The sequence below is a fragment of the Oncorhynchus masou genome, unplaced genomic scaffold, assembly GCF_036934945.1.
Source record: "Oncorhynchus masou masou isolate Uvic2021 unplaced genomic scaffold, UVic_Omas_1.1 unplaced_scaffold_1173, whole genome shotgun sequence".
NCBI lineage: Eukaryota > Metazoa > Chordata > Actinopteri > Salmoniformes > Salmonidae > Oncorhynchus > Oncorhynchus masou.
The window spans coordinates 81,119-106,518 of NW_027001493.1; the positions used below are offsets into that span (position 1 = coordinate 81,119).

Consider the following 25,400-nt stretch of genomic DNA (forward strand, 5'->3'; position numbering starts at 1 on the left):
ATATGTTTTGTCTTGCTCATTCACCCTCTGATTACCACACACACAATCCTTGTCAGTTGGCTCAAGGCTTAAAAATCCTTCTTTAACATGTCTCCTCCCCTTCAGCGCCACTGACGAAGTGGATTTAACAAGTGACATCAATAAGGGATCATAGCTTTCACCTGGATTCACCTGGTTAGTCTGTGATAGAACGAGCAGGTGTTCTTAATGTTTTGTCCACTCAGTGTATCTACATATACAGTAGAACACATGCTCATGGTGCTGTACTGTAATCAGGATGTGTGTGAATGTGGCAAGGGAAGCATGTCCTGATAGATCTGAGGCTGAAGCAACTCCTTAGTGACCAATAGAACGATAGAACGAGCAGGTGTTCTTAATGTTTTGTCCACTCAGTACAGTAGAACATGTTCATGGTGCTGTACTGTAATCAGGATGTGTGTGAATGTGACAAGGGAAGCATGTCCTGATAGATCTGAGGCAACTCCTTAGTGACCAATAATCCACATGGTCTTCCAATAGACATGGTCTTCCATTGATTTCTCATTAAATAGTTATGTGTTTAAATGTTCTAAAACCATCAATAACTATGGAGATGTCTAGACTGCTTCAATTAAGTTTAATGAGCTGATAAGTAGCATGATGGTTTGCCTTGGTACGTGACAGAGCAAGGAGTACAGTCATCTCACTGCCCAAACCACCAGATGATCATGCCAGCCTGTTTCTCTGTTACTGGTTAGTACTTTCTCAAACAGTCTGCCATGATTGTCTGTAGAGGTTATTGAGTTCTCGGAGTAGTACCTACGATTACCTAAACAGAGGCAGGTATTGCAGCCTATTCATAGTTGAATTGTTATTTATTTTTATTAAACAGGATGTTCGAGTATGACTGAATCATCTGACAGGTAGAGTAAAAAGGTCTTGGTCATTATCTGAAGTTGGATAATGGAACTTTTACCAAAGTTGTATAAGAGAAACTATTCAGTAACTTGCATTTCCAAGGGACAACACCACTGGGCATTTACAGTATTTCAAACACTAGCGCCCTCTGGTGTTCATCCATTGAACTTGTTTGACGGACCCATGTTGGTTTAATTAATTTTTTTATTACAATTGCATTGCATGCCATCTCTTCATCTTAATCATGTGCAATATAAATCATTATTCCCCACAGTCAAAAAAAATATTCATTTTGACATATCCACAGAATAGCAAACATGAGGAATCATTGGCAGTGCATCAGAGTGCAGTCAGAATCTAAGGGTTAAAAGTAGGATTTAGGAGGTAATTAAAGTCGGATGAAGGCAGCATAGCTGTCCAGACGTCTCTATCCATGACATGTATTCCTTTCTAGGTGATAGACCTCTACCATGTATAATTGTGTTTGAAATAAACAGCCACTGGGAATCTGGAGACACTGAATCAAAAGGTGGAAGAACTCAGATCAACTGTGTTCCTGCTCAGTCCCGCCCACTTAAATAAATCCCTGTGTTGAGAGGAATCTGTCAATCATATCAAAGGACCTCTGTGGTTGGTCGTATGGTAGTATGTGCCCTCCCCCTCGTATAATCACCTGCATGACAAGGAGACAGACAGACAGTCAGACAGGTTTAGCATGTGAACCAGTTTCCCCATCAGCAGCACTGTTCCCACCTGGTGGCCATAAGGTTGGTCGTATCTTCCTGGCACAGCGATTTTGAATAAGACTCTACTTGCAATAATTGTCACGTGCTTGTTTTTTTCCTACTAAACTTAGTGCATTCAACTGACTAAGGTGTTCTGCATGAGATCTACTGCTAAATTACTCACATTATGTTTAGTAATGCTATGTTAACATTTTCCATTTTAAAAAGGGTGGCCAAATGCCCTGAATACCCAGTAAAGTCCTGGGCCCAGATTCACAAAACACTTCTTACGCAATAACTTAAGAAGCTGCTTAAGAAAAAAAATAAGAAGTTCACAAGATATTTGTTAAGTGCAATTCCTCAAGAATTCCTTAAGATTTAATGAATTTCTTTCAAACTCATCAAATATCTTATGTACAGTTGTAGTCGGAAGTTTACATACACCTGAGCCAAATACATTTAAACTAAGTTTTTCACAATTCCTGACATTTAAACCTAGTAAAGATTAGCTTTTATTTATTTCATCACATTCCCAGTAGGTCAGAAGTTTACATACACTCAAATAGTATTTGGTAGCATTGCCTTTAAATTGTTTAACTTGGGTCAAACATTGCATCCACAAGCTTCCCACAATAAGTTGGGTGAATTTTGGCCCATTCCTCCTGACAGAGCTGGTGTATCTGAGTCAGGTTTGTAGGCCTCCTTGCTTGCACACACTTTTTCAGTTCTGCCCACAAATTTTCTATAGGTTTGAGGTCAGGGCTTTGTGATGGCCACTCCAATACCATGACTTTGTTCTCCTTAAGCCATTTTGCCACAACTTTGGAAGTATGCTTGGGGTCATTGTCCATTTGGAAGAACCATTTGCGACCAAGCTTTAACTTCCTGACTGATGTCTTGAGATGTTGCTTCAATATATCCACACAATTTCCTCCCTCATGATGCCATCTATTTTGTGAAGTGCACCTGTCCCTCCTGCAGCAAAGCACCCCCACAATATGATGCTGCCACCCCCTTACTTCACGGTTGGGATGGTGTTCTTCGGCTTGCAAGCCTCCCCCTTTTCCCTCCAAACATATCAATGGTCATTATGGCCAAACAGTTCTATTTTTGTTTCATCAGACCAGAGGGCATTTCTCCAAAAAGTACGATCTTTGTCCCCATGTGCAGTTGCAAACCATAGTCTGGCTTTTTTATGGCGGTTTTGGAGCAGTGGCTTCTTTCTTGTTGAGTGGCCTTTCAGGTTATGTCAATATAGGACTCACTTTACTGTGAATATAGATACTTTCGTACATGTTTCCTCCAGCATCTTCACAAGGTCCTTTGCTGTTGTTCTGGGATTGATTTGCACTTTTCGCACCAAAGTACGTTCATCTCTAGGAGACAAAACGCGTCTCCTTCCTGAGCGGTATGATGTCTGCGTGGTCCCATGGTGTTTATACTTGCGTACTATTGTTTGTACATATCAATGTGGTACCTTCAGGCATTTGGAAATTGCTCCCAAGGATGAACCAGACCTGTGGAGGTCTACAATTTTTTTTCTGAGGTCTTGGCTGATTTCTTTTGATTTTCCCATGATGTCAAGCAAAGAGGTACTGAGTTTGAAGGTAGGTCTTGAAATACATCCACAGGTACACCTCCAATTGACTCAAATTATGTCAATTAGCCTACCAGAAACTTATAAAGCCATGACATAATTTTGTGGAATTGTCCAAGCTGTTTAAAGGCACAGTCAACTTAGTGTATGTAAACTTCTGACCCACTGGAATTGTGATATAGGGAATTATAAGTGAAATAATCTGTTCTGTAAACAATTGTTGGAAAAATTACTTGTCATGTACAAAGTAGATGTCCTAACTGACTTGCCAAAACTATAGTTTGTTGACAAGAAATTTGTGGAGTGGTTGAAAAACGAGTTAATGACTCCAACCTAAGTGTATGTAAACTTCCGACTTCAACTGTATCTTCTTACAATGTTTGTTGCTAGGCACCCGATTTAGCTAGCTATCTGGCTAGCAATGGCAATCATGTTAGCAAATTTCCAACTGAGATTACTCTTCTAAAACATGTTCTTGGGTTTAAAATAATAAAATACTGAAACTTTCAGATGAGGTTTGTGTGAATTAAACATGTTCAATTGCTTTCATGAGCTTTTTCTCTCACTGCCCTGAGATTAAGACAAGGGTTTAGCTATCTCAGAATTCAAGAACACTTCCGAGAACTTTAATTTCAAGAATCTAATTTCTTCTTAACTTTTTGCTTCAGGAGAAACATAAGAAATAGTGCAAGATAATTTCCTCTAACCTTTTTGAGGAATAGCAACTTTGCTTAACTTTCTTCTCAAGTCTATAGTTAAGGAAACAAATGGCAGCTAAGAAGAAATGTCTTCTTAAGAAGGTTTTGTGAATCCGACCCCTGGACACAGACATGCCGTACTCACCTGGTAGAATTCCCCTACTTGGCGAACATATCCAGCCACCTCTGTGTCCTCTGGCTGGATCTTCCAATGTAAGCGAGAGGCTTTGTTGAACTCATCAGCCCCGGTCCAGTTCACCGTGGGCAGGAACCTTTCAGTCAGGGGGGCCGCCACAATCACATCCAGCTGACCACTGTAAATCAACACCTGTGTGTGTGTGTGTGTGTGTGTAGAAGAAAGAGAGAGAAACGCAGATAAGGGATTTATTCAATGATTACAGTATAGTGGTCCAAGCAATAGCTGAAGAGAGGAGTTTGTGACGGACGCCGTAGCTCGTGACGGACGCCGTAGCTCGTGACGGACGCCGTAGCTCGTGACGGACGCCGTAGCTCGTGACGGACGCCGTAGCTCGTGACGGACGCCGTAGCTCGTGACAGATACTGTAAACCAAAGTTAAACCATGGCTCAGTTGGTAGAGCGTGCCGCTCACAGAGCAAGGATTGTGGGTTAGAGTCGCTGGGCCACTCATACATAAAATGTACGCCCGCGTCAGTGTCTCTGGATAAAAGCGTCTGCTGAATGGCATATATTATATATCTGTGCTGTTAATAGAAGCATGTCTGAGTGCTAGATGGGCATCGACAAGTCTCACCCTGTAGTTGTCCATGAGCGTGGCGAGCCAGGGTTTGATGCTCTTCATGACGTCCTGCAGCAGGTGTTTCTCCACCTCCGAGCCGTCGTGGAACGTCAGGTTCCCCACGTGGATGGAGCGCCGCACCTCTGCCAGCGTCACAAACTGGGAGAAATACTCCTGATCTGCAGGCTCCTGTAGCAGAGAACCACAACATGTTATTATTCAAACGTGCATCTGTGTGTACGCCTTGTAAGAAGACATTTCATTCAGGAAATCTTCTCTGGGTAATATACAGTGCCTTGCGAAAGTATTCGGCCCCCTTGAACTTTGCGACCTTTTGCCACATTTCAGGCTTCAAACATAACGATATAAAACTATTTTTTTGTGAAGAATCAACAACAAGTGGGACACAATCATGAAGTGGTACGACATTTATTGGATATTTCAAACTTTTTTAACAAATCAAAAACTGAAAAATTGGGCGTGCAAAAATTATTCAGCCCCCTTAAGTTAATACTTTGTAGCGTCACCTTTTGCTGCGATTACAGCTGTAAGTCGCTTGGGGTATGTCTCTATCAGTTTTGCACATCGAGAGACTGACATTTTTTCCCCCATTCCTCCTGGCAAAACAGCTCGAGCTCAGTGAGGTTGGATGGAGAGCATTTGTGAACAGCAGTTTTCAGTTCTTTCCACAGATTCTCGATTGGATTCAGGTCTGGACTTTGACTTGGCCATTCTAACACCTGGATATGTTTATTTTTGAACCATTCCATTGTAGATTTTGCTTTATGTTTTGGATCATTGTCTTGCTGGAAGACAAATCTCCGTCCCAATCTCAGGTCTTTTGCAGACTCCATCAGGTTCTTCCAGAATGGTCCTGTATTTGGCTCCATCCATCTTCCCATCAATTTTAACCATCTTCCATGTCCCTGCTGAAGAAAAGCAGGCCCAAACCATGATGCTGCCACCACCATGTTTGACAGTGGGGATGGTGTGGTCAGGGTGATGAGCTGTGTTGCTTTTACGCCAAACATAACGTTTTGCATTGTTGCCAAAACGTTCAATTTTGGTTTCATCTGACCAGAGCACCTTCTTCCACATGTTTGGTTTGTCTCCCAGGTGACTTGTGGCAAACTTTAAAACTCCTTGGGATGTTTAAAGCTTGGGAAATCTTTTTGTATCCAAATCCGGCTTTAAACTTCTTCACAACAGTATCTCGGACCTGCCTGGTGTGTTCCTTGTTCTTCATGACGCTCTCTGCGCTTTTAACGGACCTCTGAGACTATCACAGTGCAGGTGCATTTATACGGAGACTTGATTACACACAGGTGGATTGTATTTATCATCATTAGTCATTTAGGTCAACATTGGATAATTCAGAGATCCTCACTGAACTTCTGGAGAGAGTTTGCTGCACTGAAAGTAAAGGGGCTAAATAATTTTGCACGCCCAATTTTTCAGTTTTTGATTTGTTAAAAAGGTTTGAAATATCCAATAAATGTCGTTCCACTTCATGATTGTGTCCCACTTGTTGTTGATTCTTCACAAAAAAAATACAGTTTTAAATCTTTATGTCTGAAGCCTGAAATGTGGCAAAAGGTCGCAAAGTTCAAGGGGGCCGAATACTTTCGCAAGGCACTGTAACTGGACCTTTATTCATACAGCTGGGTGTCTGTGTAAGCCTCGCTTCGTGTACCTACCTCACACTTATTCAATCACCTTGGTTTCTGTGTAAGCCTCACTCTGTGTACCTATCTGACACTTATTCAATCAGCTGGGTGTCTGTGTAAGCCTCGCTCTGTGTACCTACCTGACACTGCAAGTAATTGAAGTAGTTGGTGCAGCCAGTGGCGTTCTGGAAGAACGAGGGGTACGGTAGAATGTCCCCATTCAGCAAGCTGTCAAATACCTGCAGGACAAGAGGACAGTGGAAGAACGAGGGGTACGGTAGAATGTCCCCATTCAGCAAGCTGTCAAATACCTGCAGGACAAGAGGACAGTGGAAGAACGAGGGGTACGGTAGAATGTCCCCATTCAACAAGCTGTCAAATACCTGCAGGACAAGAGGACAGTGGAAGAACGAGGGGTACGGTAGAATGTCCCCATTCAGCAAGCTGTCAAATACCTGCAGGACAAGAGGACAGTGGAAGAACGAGGGGTACGGTAGAATGTCCCCATTCAGCAAGCTGTCAAATACCTGCAGGACAAGAGGACAGTGGAAGAACAAGGGGTACGGTAGAATGTCCCCATTCAGCAAGCTGTCAAATACCTGCAGGACAAGAGGACAGTGGAAGAACGAGGGGTACGGTAGAATGTCCCCATTCAGCAAGCTGTCAAATACCTGCAGGACAAGAGGACAGTGGAAGAACGAGGGGTACGGTAGAATGTCCCCATTCAGCAAGCTGTCAAATACCTGCAGGACAAGAGGACAGTGGAAGAACGAGGGGTACGGTAGAATGTCCCCATTCAGCAAGCTGTCAAATACCTGCAGGACAAGAGGACAGTGGAAGAACGAGGGGTACGGTAGAATGTCCCCATTCAGCAAGCTGTCAAATACCTGCAGGACAAGAGGACAGTGGAAGAACGAGGGGTACGGTAGAATGTCCCCATTCAGCAAGCTGTCAAATACCTGCAGGACAAGAGGACAGTGGAAGAACGAGGGGTACGGCAGAATGTCCCCATTCAACAAGCTGTCAAATACCTGCAGGACAAGAGGACAGTGGACGAACGAGGGGTACAGTAGAATGTCCCCATTCAGCAAGCTGTCAAATACCTGCAGGACAAGAGGACAGTGGAAGAACGAGGGGTACGGCAGAATGTCCCCATTCAGCAAGCTGTCAAATACCTGCAGGACAAGAGGACAGTGGAAGAATGTACCAGGAAGTTGGAGGCCTTGAAAGAATGACTGCCAGACATTCAGATATGTAGAGTGGACAATAAAAACACAGGTTATTGTGTTAGCAGATGCAGTCTTACCTCAAAGGCCTCCACCCATTTCTCCTGTTGGATGAGCTGCACCCCGCTGGCTGTCTGCTGCTCAACATACTGCTTCTGGAGCATGTCTATCAGACCTGTCTGGTACAGGAAGTCTCCATACCCTCCCAGCATCTGAGAAAGAGAGAGATAGAACAGGTGAGACCAAGGGAAAGAGCAAATGAAGAACAAAAACAACATTTGTTTGTTCATCCTGGAGATATAATAATATTACTGATATATTTCATATTAAGTCAGAAGTGTCAAACAATGCTGAGTAAAGTTGAAATCACGGCGTATTAAAACACAACCCACCAGCTCTGGGTCACAGAGGCCGTCTCCAATGGCAACTCCCTTGAAGTTGATCTTCACCTTAGCAACGGGGTTATGCTTATGGATGTAGTAACCAATGGCTGGGACATACTTTCCTGCATAGGACTGAGGACATCGAGGACAATTCCAATCAATTTTAGTGTCTGCATTCTGATTGCAGAAAGTAATTTCAATTTTATGTTATTATGCATTTAAGTGGAAAGATCATTCTTGTTGCTATAGCAGAGACCCTAAAATAACCATTTTAAGACCTTGTTCAGCATCATAAAAGGGAATAAAAAGCAGATGTCTTTGTAGCTCGGATTTGGGGAATTTGCCATCTAGGATGTAGGGAAGTTGTGTAATGTTATGTGTAACACAGATGTGGAGACTAGAACCAAACTCACCTCTCCTGTAGCATAGAAGTCATTGGACTGATACTCAGAGAAGATCTGGAAGAACTGAGTCAATGCACTAGAGGACAAAGACACAAGATGAGAAAAACAATGGATGCCATGATGCCATAACCAAGGTCCTAGATGGACATTGACCAGAGACCTTGATGCCATGTGACATAACCAAGGTCCTAGATGTACATTGACCAGAGACCATGATGCCATAACCAAGGTCCTAGATGTACATTGACCATGATGCCATGTGACATAACCAAGGTCCTAGATGGACATTGACCAGAGACCATGATGCCATAACCAAGGTCCTAGATGTACATTGACCAGAGACCTTGATGCCATGTGACATAACCAAGGTCCTAGATGTACATTGACCAGAGACCATGATGCCATGTGACATAACCAAGGTCCTAGATGTACATTGACCAGAGACCATGATGCCATAACCAAGGTCCTAGATGTACATTGACCAGAGACCTTGATGCCATGTGACATAACCAAGGTCCTAGATGTACATTGACCAGAGACCATGATGCCATAACCAAGGTCCTAGATGTACATTGACCAGAGACCATGATGCCATAACCAAGGTCCTAGATGTACATTGACCAGAGACCATGATGCCATGCGACATAACCAAGGTCCTAGATGTACATTGACCAAAGACCTTGATGCCATGTGACATAACCAAGGTCCTAGATGTACATTGACCAGAGACCATGATGCCATGATGCCATAACCAAGGTCCTAGATGTACATTGACCAGAGACCATGATGCCATAACCAAGGTCCTAGATGTACATTGACCAGAGACCATGATGCCATAACCAAGGTCCTAGATGTACATTGACCAGAGACCATGATGACATAACCAAGGTCCTAGATGTACATTGACCATGATGCCATGTGACATAACCAAGGTCCTAGATGGACATTGACCAGAGACCATGATGCCATAACCAAGGTCCTAGATGTACATTGACCAGAGACCTTGATGCCATGTGACATAACCAAGGTCCTAGATGTACATTGACCAGAGACCATGATGCCATGTGACATAACCAAGGTCCTAGATGTACATTGACCAGAGACCATGATGCCATAACCAAGGTCCTAGATGTACATTGACCAGAGACCTTGATGCCATGTGACATAACCAAGGTCCTAGATGTACATTGACCAGAGACCATGATGCCATGTGACATAACCAAGGTCCTAGATGTACATTGACCAGAGACCATGATGCCATAACCAAGGTCCTAGATGTACATTGACCAGAGACCATGATGCCATAACCAAGGTCCTAGATGTACATTGACCATGATGCCATGTGACATAACCAAGGTCCTAGATGTACATTGACCAGAGACCATGATGCCATGTGACATAACCAAGGTCCTAGATGTACATTGACCAGAGACCTTGATGCCATGTGACATAACCAAGGTCCTAGATGTATATTGGACATGCGTCCTCCGAAACACGACCCTGCCAAGCCGCACTGCTTCTTGCCACACTGCTCACTTAATCCGGAAGCCAGCCGCACCAATGCAGGGCAGGGTAGCCTAGTGGTTAGAGCGTTGGACTAGTAACCGGAAGGTTGCAAGTTCAAACCCCCGAGCTGACAAGGTACAAATCTGTCATTCTGCCCCTGAACAGGCAGTTAACCCACTGTTCCTAGGCCGTCATTGAAAATAAGAATATGTTCTTTAATTGACTTGCCTAGTTAAATAAAGGTAAAGTAAAAAAATACAAATAAAATGTGTCAGAGGAAACACCGTACAACTGCCGCTTTCAAGGTGCGGGACTCTAACCCGGAAGCTTACAAGAAATCCTGCTATGCCCTGCGACGGACCATCAAACAGGCAAAGCGTCAATACAGGGCTAAGATTGAATCCTACTACACCGGCTCCGACGCTCGTCTTATGTGGCAGGGCTTGCAAACTATTACAGACTAGACCCACTCCAATTTGCATACCGCCCAAACAGATGATGCAATCTCTATTGCACTCCACACTGCCCTTTCCCACCTGGACAAAAGGAACACCTATGTGAGAATGCTATTCATTGATACAGCTCAGCGTTCAACACCATAGTACCCTCAAAGCTCATCACTAAGCTAAGGATCCTGGGACTAAACACCTTCCTCTGCAACTGGATCCTGGACTTCTTGACGGGCCGCCCCCAGGTGGTGAGGGTAGGTAGCAACACATCTGCCACGCTGATCCTCAACACTGGAGCTCCACAGGGGTGCGTGCTCAGTCCCCTCCTGTACTCCCTGTTCACCCACGACTGCATGGCCAGGCACGACTCCAACACCATCATTAAGTTTGCAGACGACACAACCGCCTGATCACCGACAACGAAGAGACAGCCTATAGGGAGGAAGTCAGAGACCTGGCCGGGTGGTGCCAGAATAACAACCTATCCCTCAATGTAACCAATACTAAGAAGATGATTGTGGACTACAGGAAAAGGAGGACCGAGCACGTCCCCATTCTCATCGACGGGGCTGTAGTGGAGCAGGTTGAGTGCTTCAAGTTCCTTGGCGTCCACACCAACAACAAACTACAATAGTCCAAACACACCAAGACAGTCGTGAAGAGGGCACGACAAAGCCTATTCCCCCTCAGGAAACTAAAAAGATTTGGCATGGGTCCTGAGATCCTCAAAAGGTTCTACAGCTGCAACATCAGTTGGATGCAACCTCACTGGTTGCATCACTGCCTGGTACGGCAACTGCTCAGCCTCCAACCGCAAGGCACTACAGAGGGTAGTGTATACGGCCCAGTACATCACTGGCCTCACTACTTTTATAGCCTCACTACTGTATACAGCCTGTCTTTACTGTTGTTTTATTTCTTTACCTACCCATTGTTCACCTAACACCTATTTTGCAGTATTGGTTAGAGCCTGTAAGTAAGCATTTCACTGTCCCCTGTTGTTTTCGGGGGACATGACAAACTTTGATTTGATTTGACTGTGTCAGCGCGCATGCGCTCGGCCCGCCACAGGAGTCGCTAGAGGGTGATGGGAAGAGGACATCCCAGGCGGCCAAATCCTCCCCGAACCCGGACAACGCTGGGCCAATTGTGCGTTGCCTCATGGGTCTCCCGGTCGCGGCCCGGCTGCAACACAGCCCGGGATCGAACCCAGATCTGTAGTGAGGCCTCAAGCCCTGCAGTGCATTAGACCGCTGCACCACTCAGAAAGGCCACCATCAGATCTTTACAATGCTTAGAGAAGTGTTTTCCATCTTAGGAACCACATCAATATGATAGAAGGATATTATAATCTGTGCATCGTGTAAGGCAGCGTTTACACAGGCAGCTCATTTCTGATCTTTTGCCCATTACTATGGGCAAAAGAGCTGGTCTGATTGGTCAAAAGACCAAGTGGTGAATAAAAGATCAGAATTGAGCTGTCTGTATATACAGCCTAACGCACCCAGAACCTCAGGTGACCAGTCTTACCTGTACAGATCTCTGCCTACATCATCCTGGTTCTGAGCAAAGCCTCGGTCATCATCAGTGAAACTGAACCCTGTTCCTACCTGGACAAGAAAACACACACCTGACATTACAATCACACACTGTACACGCTGTTAGGTAACATTACAATCACACACTGTACATGCTGTTAGGTAACATTACAATCACACACTGTACATGCTGTTAGGTAACATTACAATCACACACTGTACATGCTGTTAGGTAACATTACAATCACACACTGTACATGCTGTTAGGTAACATTACATTATATTTCACATACTATTAAGTAACATTACACACATTTTGATGAGAAAACTATTAAAGCAGCATAGAAACCAAATCAAACCTGTCTGATACAGGATGTCCTAAATGGCACCCTATTCCCTATTTAGTACACTTTTTTTGACAAGAGGACCTGGTCAAAAGTAGAGCACTATAAAAGGGAATAGGGTGCCATTTGGATGCAAACAAACTGTGTTCATACATTCACAGGAAGGAAGTAGAAGCCATACGTACTGGATTGTCGATGTACAGAACAGAGTATCTGGATGTCCAGGGATAGTCTCTGTAGCCCACTGCAAACAGGTGAAACAACACAATACATGGAGAGAGATCCCACCACTACAGTAGGAACATACAGGTGGCTTTCTGATAGAAATGACAGACAGGGGTCAGTACAGAGACACGTTACTATACACCAGACAGGGGTCAGTACAGAGACACGTTACTATACACTAGACAGGGGTCAGTACAGAGACACGTTACTATACACTAGACAGGGGTCAGTACAGAGACACGTTACTAGACAGGGGTCAGTACAGAGACACGTTACTATACACTAGACAGGGGTCAGTACAGAGACACGTTACTATACACTAGACAGGGGTCAGTACAGAGACACGTTACTATACACCAGACAGGGGTCAGTACAGAGACACGTTACTATACACTAGACAGGGGTCAGTACAGAGACACGTTACTATACACCAGACAGGGGTCGGTACAGAGACACGTTACTATACACCAGACAGGGGTCGGTACAGAGACACGTTACTATACACCAGACAGGGGTCGGTACAGAGACACGTTACTATACACCAGACAGGGGTCGGTACAGAGACACGTTACTATACACTAGACAGGGGTCAGTACAGAGACACGTTACTATACACTAGACAGGGGTCAGTACAGAGACACGTTACTATACACTAGACAGGGGTCAGTACAGAGACACGTTACTATACACCAGACAGGGGTCAGTACAGAGACACGTTACTATACACTAGACAGGGGTCAGTACAGAGACACGTAATTATACACCAGACGGGTGAGTACAGAGACACGTTACTATACACCAGACAGGGGTCAGTACAGAGACACATGGCTATGTTGGTACCTGTTAGGTTCTTCAATACAACGTAGGGTCCATGTTCTACAAACAGTCCAAACATAGACGTGCCCCCAGGACCCCCCTGCAGCCACAGCAGGACTGGAGCAGTCTCAGGCCACTCCTGCAGAGAGACAGACAGATACAAGTTAGTAGTTCTCTAACAGTGGATAGTGGAGCCATCTTAGTGAGAGGCCTCCACCCAAAACCCTTCTAATACAACACTGTCACCTTGTGGCGAAGTCGTTGACACAGTTCTGAAGTAAACACTGTTTTATCACGAGGACCTTGGTAACGTCGGTAGCAGAAAGGACTTGTTTTGTACATACTTTATAGAGGCTAAGCCCATAAGTCTTTTGTTAAGTTTTCTGAAACCAAAACCTGTTGAAATGTACAATCCAAATAAAACTGCCCTGATTCACACATTCCTTTACAGGAGCTGATAAAAGGTGATGGCTAGACAAACACGTGCTATTGATTCTTGTCACGAGTGAAACTACAGAGGACACTGCAGCTGATATGGGTGGCACCCTATTCTCTATGGGGCCCTGGTGACAAGTAGTGCACTACAAAGGGAACAGGGTGCCATTTGGGACATGTGGTACTGTAGTGTACCTGAGCAGGGAAGAACCAGAAGTAGAGGTTGCTGTTGTATTTCTTGTTGACAGTGAGGTAGCCAGCATAACTCTTCACATTGGCACCAGGCAGGGGACCTACCAGACTCTGCTTCCGCGCTGAAAGATAGTTATTTGAAAGCAATGACCTGTTCTGTCTCAAACCTCGTTTCATCTCAACACTACGATTAGTCTCCCTCAGACTTCTGTGTAATGCTGTAACATTCATGATGTTAACTTCACAACGTCGTAACAACTGTTCTGCACACGGTTATGTCATGTTTTGTTGTGTGGACCCCAGGATGAGTAGCTGCTGCATGTGCAACAGCTAATGGGGATCCACCTGCATTGCTTGCTGTTTGGGGTTTTAGGCTGGGTTTCTGTACAGCACTTTAAAGATATCAGCTGATGTATGAAGGGCTATTATAAATACATTTGATTTGATCTGTGTTGATGATGCAAATAACATGATGCATAACGCAATCTCGTCTATTTTTTGAAAACTTGACAACAGCCTTGTACAACATCAGGGATAGCATTAACAGTTGAACAAATGAATAAAATAGTTTGAGTAAAGTAAACCAACCTACCCTCTTCGATGTTGCCCTTTTCCAGGTAGGGGGTGAGAAAGAGCGGCTTGCCAGGGTCGGCTCCTCCGGAGAGCATGCTGACACGGTGAGATCTCCGGCAGAAGAAACTCGAGCAGCCCCTTGACTGTGTCGCCTCCAGAGAAGCCCACAGGAGAAGGACACCCAGCGTCTCCTTCAACATTCTGTCAGGGGTGAGTGGAGAGCAGATACATTTGATAGTTTAGTTTCAACACAATTTCATTCTCACACATGTTTGCATTATCAAATGTTCAAATGTCTGCTTTAGATAGTTTGCGCATGTATTTAATTTAAAAAAAAATCTATATAAAAAAGAAGGAATTAGCTCGCCTAGTCAAATAACCATTGAGAGAACTGCACTGAATAATCCAATGACCAGGCTTTCATACGGCTTTATTTTGCACACATACCTCATAATTGGGGCTCGCCTCCTCAGGAGTTCAGAGAAATCAGCGAATCCGTGTTATAGAAGCGAGATAAATCAAATCATCTGTAGTTTCACGTTGCTGCTCCGCGGTTGTTACAAAAATGGATTGGTCACATGATCAACTGGGTGAGTGATCATGTGATTTCATGCTGTCTTGCGCAATCAAGTCCCTCATCCAATGGTGCGTTTCTGTTTCTCAACCATTCTTCATGTCGAAGAACTTTCGCAACTGCTAAATTCGACACCATTTTTTTACGGTCTATCCAAATGGTTCATGAATGTTACGGTTTTCTTCAGGCATTGTATTTTTTAGCTTTTTGGTTTTAAATAAATGGATGTAGGCCTATTCACATGTTTATCTTGGGTGAATTATTTATGTGCACATGGTTAGTCAATGACGTGAGGCACTAGCATTTTTACCAACTGCAGGCGAGAGCCTACACTCAAATTGATACATCGCCCCTAAACGTGGGAGACATTTTAGTATGCCTAGCTAAATAGATTTTAAATTGCGTGGTCTGAGAAGCACACACATGCATGCTATGTGAGGCAGGGGCACCATGTGTGTGTGTGTGTGTGGGGGGGGGGGGGGGGGGGGCGATTCTAAGTGCCTGTGACTGAAAGGGGCCCTAAAAAATTATTAGAACATTAGGTACATTTTTTTCAATATTCAATTATTTACATGAAATGGTTCGGCCCTGCCCCCAAACCAGGCGCGAACGGTACTTGCTAGCAGTGAATTGTCGGTGGAGCACCATGTCTCAGCTTCATAAAGAAAAATCTGGCTTCCAAAAACGAAAAGAAAGAAAAAGACAGGAAAGAGAATGTCACCCAATTTTCACAAAGGAAGTTGGGTGGAGTCCGTGTGTGGTGGAAATGAACCTGTTCGCTTAGCTACTTATGCTCCCATAATATTAGTTACTTAATATTATCTTCACAGAAAATGTTTGTGTGTTTTAGCTGACATTTAATCAATGCAGGAACACTTTTACCAAGCTATTCATAGTAAATGAGTTGTCCCTGCCTGGTGCCAGGGCCAACAGATGCAGCTTCAGACTCATCAGCCGTGTCCCCACACCCCTGAACCAGCCCTGTCTCCCATCCCCCTGAACCAGCCCTGTCTCCCCATCCCCCTGAACCAGCCCTGTCTCCCCATCCCCCTGAACCAGCCCTGTCTCCCCATCCCCCTGAACCAGCCCTGTCTCCCATCCCCCTGAACCAGCCCTGTCTCCCCATCCCCCTGAACCAGCCCTGTCTCCCATCCCCCTGAACCAGCCCTGTCTCCCCATCCCCCTGAACCAGCCCTGTCTCCCCATCCCCCTGAACCAGCCCTGTCTCCCCATCCCCCTGAACCAGCCCTGTCTCCCCATCCCCCTGAACCAGCCCTGTCTCCCCATCCCCCTGAACCAGCCCTGTCTCCCCATCCCCCTGAACCAGCCCTGTCTCCCCATCCCCCTGAACCAGCCCTGTCTCCCCATCCCCCTGAACCAGCCCTGTCTCCCCATCCCCCTGAACTAGCCCTGTCTCCCCATCCCCCTGAACCAGCCCTGTCTCCCCATCCCCCTGAACCAGCCCTGTCTCCCATCCCCCTGAACCAGCCCTGTCTCCCATCCCCATACCCCTGAACCAGCCCTGTCTCCCCATCCCCATTCCCCTGAACCAGCCCTGTCTCCCATCCCCATACCCCTGAACCAGCCCTGTCTCCCCATCCCCATACCCCTGAACCAGCCCTGTCTCCCCATCCCCATACCCCTGAACCAGCCCTGTCTCCCATCCCCATACCCCTGAACCAGCCCTGTCTCCGATCCCCATACCCCTGAACCAGCCCTGTCTCCCATCCCCATACCCCGGAACCAGCCCTGTCTCCCATCCCCATACCCCTGAACCAGCCCTGTCTCCGATCCCCATCCCCCTGAACCAGCCCTGTCTCCCATCCCCATACCCCTGAAACCAGCCCTGTCTCCCATCCCCATACCCCTGAACCAGCCCTGTCTCCCATCCCCATCCCCCTGAACCAGCCCTGTCTCCCATCCCCATACCCCTGAACCAGCCCTGTCTCCCATCCCCATACCCCTGAACCAGCCCTGTCTCCCCATCCCCCTGAACCAGCCCTGTCTCCCATCCCCATCCCCCTGAAACCAGCCCTGTCTCCCATCCCCATACCCCTGAACCAGCCCTGTCTCCCATCCCCATCCCCCTGAACCAGCCCTGTCTCCCATCCCCATCCCCCTGAACCAGCCCTGTCTCCCATCCCCATACCCCTGAACCAGCCCTGTCTCCCCATCCCCCTGAACCAGCCCTGTCTCCCATCCCCATACCCCTGAAACCAGCCCTGTCTCCCATCCCCATCCCCCTGAACCAGCCCTGTCTCCCATCCCCATCCCCCTGAACCAGCCCTGTCTCCCATCCCCATCCCCCTGAACCAGCCCTGTCTCCCATCCCCATCCCCCTGAACCAGCCCTGTCTCCCATCCCCATACCCCTGAACCAGCCCTGTCTCCCATCCCCATACCCCTGAACCAGCCCTGTCTCCCATACCCCTGAACCAGCCCTGTCTCCCATCCCCATCCCAATGAACCAGCCCTGTCTCCCCATCCCCCTGAACCAGCCCTGTCTCCCATCCCCATCCCAATGAACCAGCCCTGTCTCCCCATCCCCCTGAACCAGCCCTGTCTCCCATCCCCATCCCCCTGAACCAGCCCCGTCTCCCCATCCCCCTGAACCAGCCCTGTCTCCCATCCCCATACACCTGAACCAGCCCTGTCTCCCATCCCATACCCCTGAACCAGCCCTGTCTCCCATCCCCATACCCCGGAACCAGCCCTGTCTCCCATCCCCATACCCCTGAACCAGCCCTGTCTCCCCATCCCCCTGAACCAGCCCTGTCTCCCATCCCCATACCCCTGAAACCAGCCCTGTCTCCCATCCCCATACCCCTGAACCAGCCCTGTCTCCCATCCCCATCCCCCTGAACCAGCCCTGTCTCCCATCCCCATACCCCTGAACCAGCCCTGTCTCCCCATCCCCCTGAACCAGCCCTGTCTCCCATCCCCATCCCAATGAACCAGCCCTGTCTCCCCATCCCCCTGAACCAGCCCTGTCTCCCATCCCCATACCCCTGAACCAGCCCTGTCTCCCATACCCCTGAACCAGCCCTGTCTCCCATCCCCATCCCAATGAACCAGCCCTGTCTCCCCATCCCCCTGAACCAGCCCTGTCTCCCATCCCCATCCCAATGAACCAGCCCTGTCTCCCCATCCCCCTGAACCAGCCCTGTCTCCCATCCCCATCCCCCTGAACCAGCCCCGTCTCCCCATCCCCCTGAACCAGCCCTGTCTCCCATCCCCATACACCTGAACCAGCCCTGTCTCCCATCCCATACCCCTGAACCAGCCCTGTCTCCCATCCCCATACCCCGGAACCAGCCCTGTCTCCCATCCCCATACCCCTGAACCAGCCCTGTCTCCCCATCCCCCTGAACCAGCCCTGTCTCCCATCCCCATACCCCTGAAACCAGCCCTGTCTCCCATCCCCATACCCCTGAACCAGCCCTGTCTCCCATCCCCATCCCCCTGAACCAGCCCTGTCTCCCATCCCCATACCCCTGAACCAGCCCTGTCTCCCCATCCCCCTGAACCAGCCCTGTCTCCCATCCCCATCCCCCTGAACCAGCCCTGTCTCCCATCCCCATACCCCTGAACCAGCCCTACTCCCAACTGAAGAAGGAGGTGAGCAGCATTGTGTTGAATAACATGTCAGTTGGCATAATTACAGGAACTGCAATGCATTGAGGACAGGAATGTGATTCTCCAGTCAGGAAAAATCTTACTTGACACAGAGGCAGCCAATATCAGAGCCTTAAAGGAAGACATGCAGGCTCTTAGAGATGGATGGGAGTATTTCTGTCTGAGGCAACACTGATTGCTACGCAAATGAATGTTGCACCTCAATTTGGCAAGGAACACAGCCGCCAGAGGAAGAGATTCCACGGTGAGACCTCTCAAGAGGAGACAGCTCAGGACAGTGCAGCAACGGTGTTTCAGAACACAGTGTTTTTACTGCTATGGACGACATCATAAGTGACTTGGACACTAGGTTCCACAGCAATGCAAACATTGTAGAATAATTTTCTGCTGTTCTGAAAGTTGGGCAGATTAGTGAGGATAAAGTCCCTTCTGTGTGCCAACCACTGATCATGAAGTTTTCCAGAGATCTGACACCTGAGTTTCAACATGAAGTAAGTCACCTGAACACTGTATATGCTGCCACTTTCCCCCCTAACTTGTCCCCTCTTGGTCTCCTGACACCTGAACACTGTATATGCTGACACTCTCCCCTCCTAACCTGTCCCCTCTTGGTCTCCTGAACACTGTATATATGCTGCCACTCTCCCCTCCTAACCTGTCCCCTCTTGGTCTCCTGACACCTGAACACTGTATATGCTGACACTCTCCCCTCTTAACCTGTCCCCTCTTGGTCTCCTGACACCTGAACACTGTATATGCTGCCACTTTCCCCTCCTAACCTGTCCCCTCTTGGTCTCCTGACACCTGAACACTGTATATGCTGCCACTCTCCCCTCCTAACCTGTCCCCTCTTGGTCTCCTGAACACTGTATATGCTGCCACTCTCCCCTCCTAACCTGTCCCCTCTTGGTCTCCTGAATGCAATTAGTAAGATGCAGCTGCAAACAGTTTTGTAGAAGTGTGCATTGCTTTACTTCTATTTTCCACACTGCCTGTGGCTGTTGCTGGTGGTGAGAGAGCTTTCAGTAAGCTAAAACTGGTCAACTATTTGAGGTCCACTATGTCCCAGGACAGGCTGTGCAGTCTTGCCATGCTGTCCGTTGAAAGTCAGTTAGTTAGAAAGCTGGACTTCAAAGACTTGATCAGGGACTTTGCTAGTTAGAAGGCTGGGCTCCTGGTGAGTAAGGCTGAGCAGGGGCCAGTGGTATCTGTTAAATGGCTATGGATACTGGATCACTACACACATGATGCCCACAGGCTGAGCAGGGGCCAGTGGTATCTGTTAAATGACTATGGATACTGGGTCACTACACACATGATGCCCACAGGCTCAGCAGGGGCCAGTGGTATCTGTTAAATGGCTATGGATACTGGATCACTACACACATGATGCCCACAGGCTGAGAACAAGGCTGAGAACAGACTGAGAACAAGATACATCTCATAGTAATGGCTGGATTGACATAACATTTGTTGTGCACAATCAAGTCCCCAAGTGGAAGAAACCTATTGATTTGGTGACCTCTTGACCTTTCCTCTGGCGCCATCATCAGGCCTTTTCATTTTCAGATCCATTTTGTTTTCCATTTCCACTTTTACAGCTGCTTATTTTCTCGTTGGTATATATACTTAGTTCAATAATATGCTGCTGATTTTATTATTTTGTTTATTATATCATTCTATAGATGATACAGTTAATTGATTTTAATTGAAGAGGTTGATGTATATTTAAGTTATTTATTTTAAGTTATTCATTCATGTTAAGAGAATTTTCCATTCAAGAGTTTGACCATTAAAATGACATTTAGACTGTAAAAGATGGCCTTTAATACAGTTCTTATAGAGGGGATCAGTCTTGTATCAAATAGTGAATTCCACTGTATGCAGAATGTTGCATGTCTGCACAGTGTTATATTATCACAGCTCACTCAGTAAATATCGAACAGTAAATATTGGACTACAAGAGAGTTGCAAGCCTGCAAAGGTAGAGTTATTTAAAGCTTTGAGTGGGTCGATTGGCTTCTGGAGGTGTGTGGTTACAGAAATGCTTCTGGAGGTGTGTGGTTACAGAAATTGTGCAGGGTTGGTGTGGCCTGTGGTGGTGGGGCCCAATGTGATGTCTTTTCATGGGGCCCAAAATCCCTGGCTGCGCCCCTGATGTGAGTTGACAGAGGCTGCGTTTAGACAGGCAGCCCAATTGTTATATTTTTTCCACTAATTGATCTTTTAACCAATCACGTCAGATCTTTTCACATCAATGTCTTTTTCAGAGCTGATCTGATTGTTCAAACAAAATATCAGAATTGGGCTTCCTGTGCTATAAAAATATAGCCCAGAGAGAACCTATTTTTAGGCTGTTGAAATCAATATCCTATGGTTTAAATGGACTTTAAATGGTGTAAATGGACTTGGTTTGGAGTTGGACACATGCAATATAGCAGAATACAGTTGTCATCATGTTAATGTCCTGATTAAACATCCTGAAATATGTATTTTATTCTGGTTATTTGTTATTATTGCATTGGGGAGTGGGGACACTGAACCAGCAGCAGCCTGCCCTGCACCCAGCCACTCTGTCACCATCATATTGAAATCAAAGGTCAGAGCTCTGGGGAACAGATCTGCTTCAGATTGACTGGAGTTCAGAGGTCTCTCTCAGTCTACTGAATACTTCCGCTTTAAGAAGGCGGCTCCGTCTCAGTGTAGTGTGTTTATACGATCCCAGAAGTGGCACCACCACATGGAAAACGATACTGTGTTTTTAATTCAACATGGCGAAAGCATATGCCGCTCTTCCAGTGGATACGTTTGACAAACTTTAATTGTGTGTATAGTGGTGCGTTTCGACAAGATGATCGAAAGTTGATATTGTTCCTGTGATCCTGTCTGACTATTTTTACACCGCTGCCAGTGAGTGGAGCTACAGTAAATGCGGCAACATACGGCGCGCAGGGAAAGGAACCGAGAGAAGTGAACGCGTGCTGGAACGTTACACATACAAGAGGAGAAATTTAGAAAACGGACGTGAAATAAACAGTGTTAGTTCGTGCCAAATCAGTGAGTGAGATGGACGGACTACGGGTAACGGGCTGTGAGCGCACCTCAACCGACGGCGAGTGAACAGACCGAGTCTGAAGCGGATTGGAATGGCAGCATCCAGCAACTCAAGCCTGTCGGGTTCATCAGTGTCTTCTGGTAAGAGCCCGAAATTAAAATATTTTGTTTGATGAAACAAATAATAAACAATGTACTATATATTATTCGGCCTTAACATGTTATTATTTGTTAGGCTTATCAATGATAATATTATCACCCTTGTTATTCTCTCTCTTCAATATTTATTGCATAATGCAAGTAATATAGGGACTTGAGAGGTAACCGTGTCATAGTTGACATGCATGAAGTTCGTTTGTGATACACATTATGTAACTTTAAAAAAATATCGATCTGTGCGTAATTGACAGACATCACCCAATAAGTCACGACGACAGTCGTCTACGTTCGCATCGATAATAATTCATTTCATGCCTCCTCATCTCTTGATCTCTTTCACATCTGCCGCAGCTGAGCAGAATGATCAACGTTCCACTTTCAAGAGCTTGATTGAGTGACATACCAGTCCTGTCGTTCGCAATTAGGATGTTTTTATTCTATTTTAACGCACACCTTCTTGCGTCTGGTTTCAGTGAGGAATCATCTTGGATAGGAGGTGAACGCCTCTATCAATGTACAGGCTGAGATTGTAGGGTTGGAATTGTCATTGATGTACATATGTTTTTGTTTGGATAACTACCATTACATTCTCAATTGTCCCCATAATCCTTGTTGACTGGCCATTGTGGCCACTGCTATATTCTGTTGGTAGCGGCACCAGGGATGGTGTCCCTCTAACTAAATCTACCATTTCCCATCATGCAGAGACCGTGCTTGATGTGACATATATTCTGTTGGTAGCGGCACAAGGGATGGTGTCCCTCTAACTAAATCTACCATTTCTCATCATGCAGAGACCGGGCTTGATGTGACATATATTCTGTTGGTAGCGGCACCAGGGATGGTGTCCCTCTAACTAAATCTACCATTTCCCATCATGCAGTGACCGAGCTTGATGTGACATTTCAAAAATACTTGTTTATTCCCAGTAAAACATTTTGAAGTTGGTCACTCACTAGTTGGCAAGATGCCATATATGCTGTGTTCTGATTGTCTTTAGATACTGATAGAGGATTCTCTGGGTTTCTTAACAAACACCGCCTTGCCCTGCACAGTTGACTGTTCCTATGTTCATTGATGGTTTGTGAGACAAGCAACATATGCTTCACTATGGTGGAGTTTATTTTAAGGGTGACTCCGGGTAGAATAGTGGAGGCAACATCAGACACAACACACACTCTCTCCTGGCTATTAAACTACTAGAATAACCACTTCTCCACTGAGATATAACACACACACACACTCTCTCTCTCCTGGCTATTAAACTACTAGAATAACCACTTCTCCACTGAGATATAACACACACACACACACACACACACACACACACACACACACACACACACACACACACACACACACACACTCTCTCCTGGCTATTAAACTACTAGAATAACCACTTCTCCACTGAGATATAACACACACACACACTCTCCTGGCTATTAAACTACTAGAATAACCACTTCTCCACTGAGATATAACACACACACACACACACACTCTCCTGGCTATTAAACTACTAGAATAACCACTTCTCCACTGAGATATAACACACACACACACTCTCTCCTGGATATTAAACTACTAGAATAACCACTTCTCCACTGAGATATAACACACACACACACACACACACACTCTCCTGGCTATTAAACTACTAGAATAACCACTTCTCCACTGAGATATAACACACACACACTATCTCCTGGATATTAAACTACTAGAATAACCACTTCTCCACTGAGATATAACACACACACACTCTCTCCTGGATATTAAACTACTAGAATAACCACTTCTCCACTGAGATATAACACACACACACACTCTCCTGGATATTAAACTACTAGAATAACCACTTCTCCACTTCTCCACACACACACACACACACACTCTCTCCTGGCTATTAAACTACCAGAATAACCACTTCTCCACTGAGATATAACACACACACACACACACACTCCTGGCTATTAAACTACTAGAATAACCACTTCTCCACTGAGATATAACACACACACACACTCTCTCCTGGCTATTAAACTACTAGAATAACCACTTCTCCACTGAGATATAACACACACACACACTCTCTCCTGGCTATTAAACTACTAGAATAACCACTTCTCCACTGAGATATAACACACACACACTCTCTCCTGGCTATTAAACTACTAGAATAACCACTTCTCCACTGAGATATAACACACACACACTCTCTCCTGGCTATTAAACTACTAGAATAACCACTTCTCCACTGAGATATAACACACACACACTCTCTCTCCTGGCTATTAAACTACTAGAATAACCACTTCTCCACTGAGATATAACACACACACACACACTCTCCTGGCTATTAAAATACTAGAATAACCACTTCTCCACTGAGATATAACACACACACACTCTCTCTCCTGGCTATTAAACTACTAGAATAACCACTTCTCCACTGAGATATAACACACACACACACTCTCCTGGCTATTAAACTACTAGAATAACCACTTCTCCACTGAGATATAACACACACACACACACTCTCCTGGCTATTAAACTACTAGAATAACCACTTCTCCACTGAGATATAACACACACACACACTCTCTCCTGGCTATTAAACTACTAGAATAACCACTTCTCCACTGAGATATAACACACACACACACTCTCTCCTGGCTATTAAACTACTAGAATAACCACTTCTCCACTGAGATATAACACACACCCCCTTCCTGTGGTTACTGGCGTGGCTTTCACATACATTAACCAACAGTGTGATGGGGTTGTTTGTCCTTTATACCCTGACAAACATGGGCACCACACGCTTATCTATACTCAGGAGGAGGCCACAGCCAGCGACTGCTGTTTCACACTCTGTTATACTGTGTGTTCAGGAGGAGGCTACAGCCTGCGACTGCTGTTTCACACTCTGTTATACTGTGTGTTCAGGAGGAGGTTTAGCCAGCGACTGCTGTTTCACACTCTGTTATACTGTGTGTCCAGGAGGAGGTTTAGCCTGCGACTGCTGTTTCACACTCTGTTATACTGTGTGTTCAGGAGGAGGCTACAGCCAGCGACTGCTGTTTCACACTCTGTTATACTGTGTGTTCAGGAGGAGGCTACAGCCAGCGACTGCTGTTTCACACTCTGTTATACTGTGTGTTCAGGAGGAGGCTACAGCCAGCGACTGCTGTTTCACACTCTGTTATACTGTGTGTTCAGGAGGAGGCTTCAGCCTGCGACTGCTGTTTCACACTCTGTTATACTGTGTGTTCAGGAGGAGGCTTCAGCCTGCGACTGCTGTTTCACACTCTGTTATACTGTGTGTTCAGGAGGAGGCTACAGCCAGCGACTGCTGTTTCACACTCTGTTATACTGTGTGTTCAGGAGGAGGTTTAGCCAGCGACTGCTGTTTCACACTCTGTTATACTGTGTGTTCAGGAGGAGGCCACAGCCAGCGACTGCTGTTTCACACTCTGTTATACTGTGTGTTCAGGAGGAGGCTACAGCCAGCGACTGCTGTTTCACACTCTGTTATACTG

General features: G+C 46.1%; 2 protein-coding genes across 3 annotated transcripts in view; one reads left to right on the top strand and one right to left on the bottom strand.

Moving 5' to 3' along the window:
• Positions 1-1,083: 1,083 nt before the first annotated feature.
• LOC135529512 (probable serine carboxypeptidase CPVL) lies at positions 1,084-15,016 on the bottom strand. 2 transcript variants are annotated; one of them, XM_064958201.1, is made up of 13 exons: positions 14,881-15,016; positions 14,453-14,634; positions 13,864-13,982; positions 13,258-13,372; positions 12,378-12,436; positions 11,841-11,920; positions 8,365-8,431; positions 7,961-8,083; positions 7,649-7,780; positions 6,483-6,581; positions 4,691-4,864; positions 4,063-4,245; positions 1,084-1,570 (listed from the first exon to the last, which is right to left on the bottom strand). In XM_064958201.1, exons 1-13 carry the CDS (start codon positions 14,883-14,885, stop codon positions 1,472-1,474), a joined length of 1,437 nt encoding a protein of 478 aa, XP_064814273.1. In that variant the 5' UTR covers positions 14,886-15,016; the 3' UTR covers positions 1,084-1,471. The 2 variants fall into 2 exon arrangements, with proteins under 2 accessions (XP_064814273.1, XP_064814274.1); XM_064958202.1 differs by lacking the exon at positions 6,483-6,581.
• Positions 15,017-21,312: 6,296 nt separating this feature from the next.
• Positions 21,313-25,400, top strand: part of LOC135529513 (beta-chimaerin-like) — a 55,895-nt gene continuing 51,807 nt past the window's right edge. Inside the window, exon 1 of the mRNA XM_064958203.1 lies at positions 21,313-21,837. Coding sequence (XP_064814275.1) covers positions 21,789-21,837 — 49 coding nt within the window. The 5' untranslated portion in view covers positions 21,313-21,788. The remainder of the gene's footprint in view (positions 21,838-25,400) is intronic.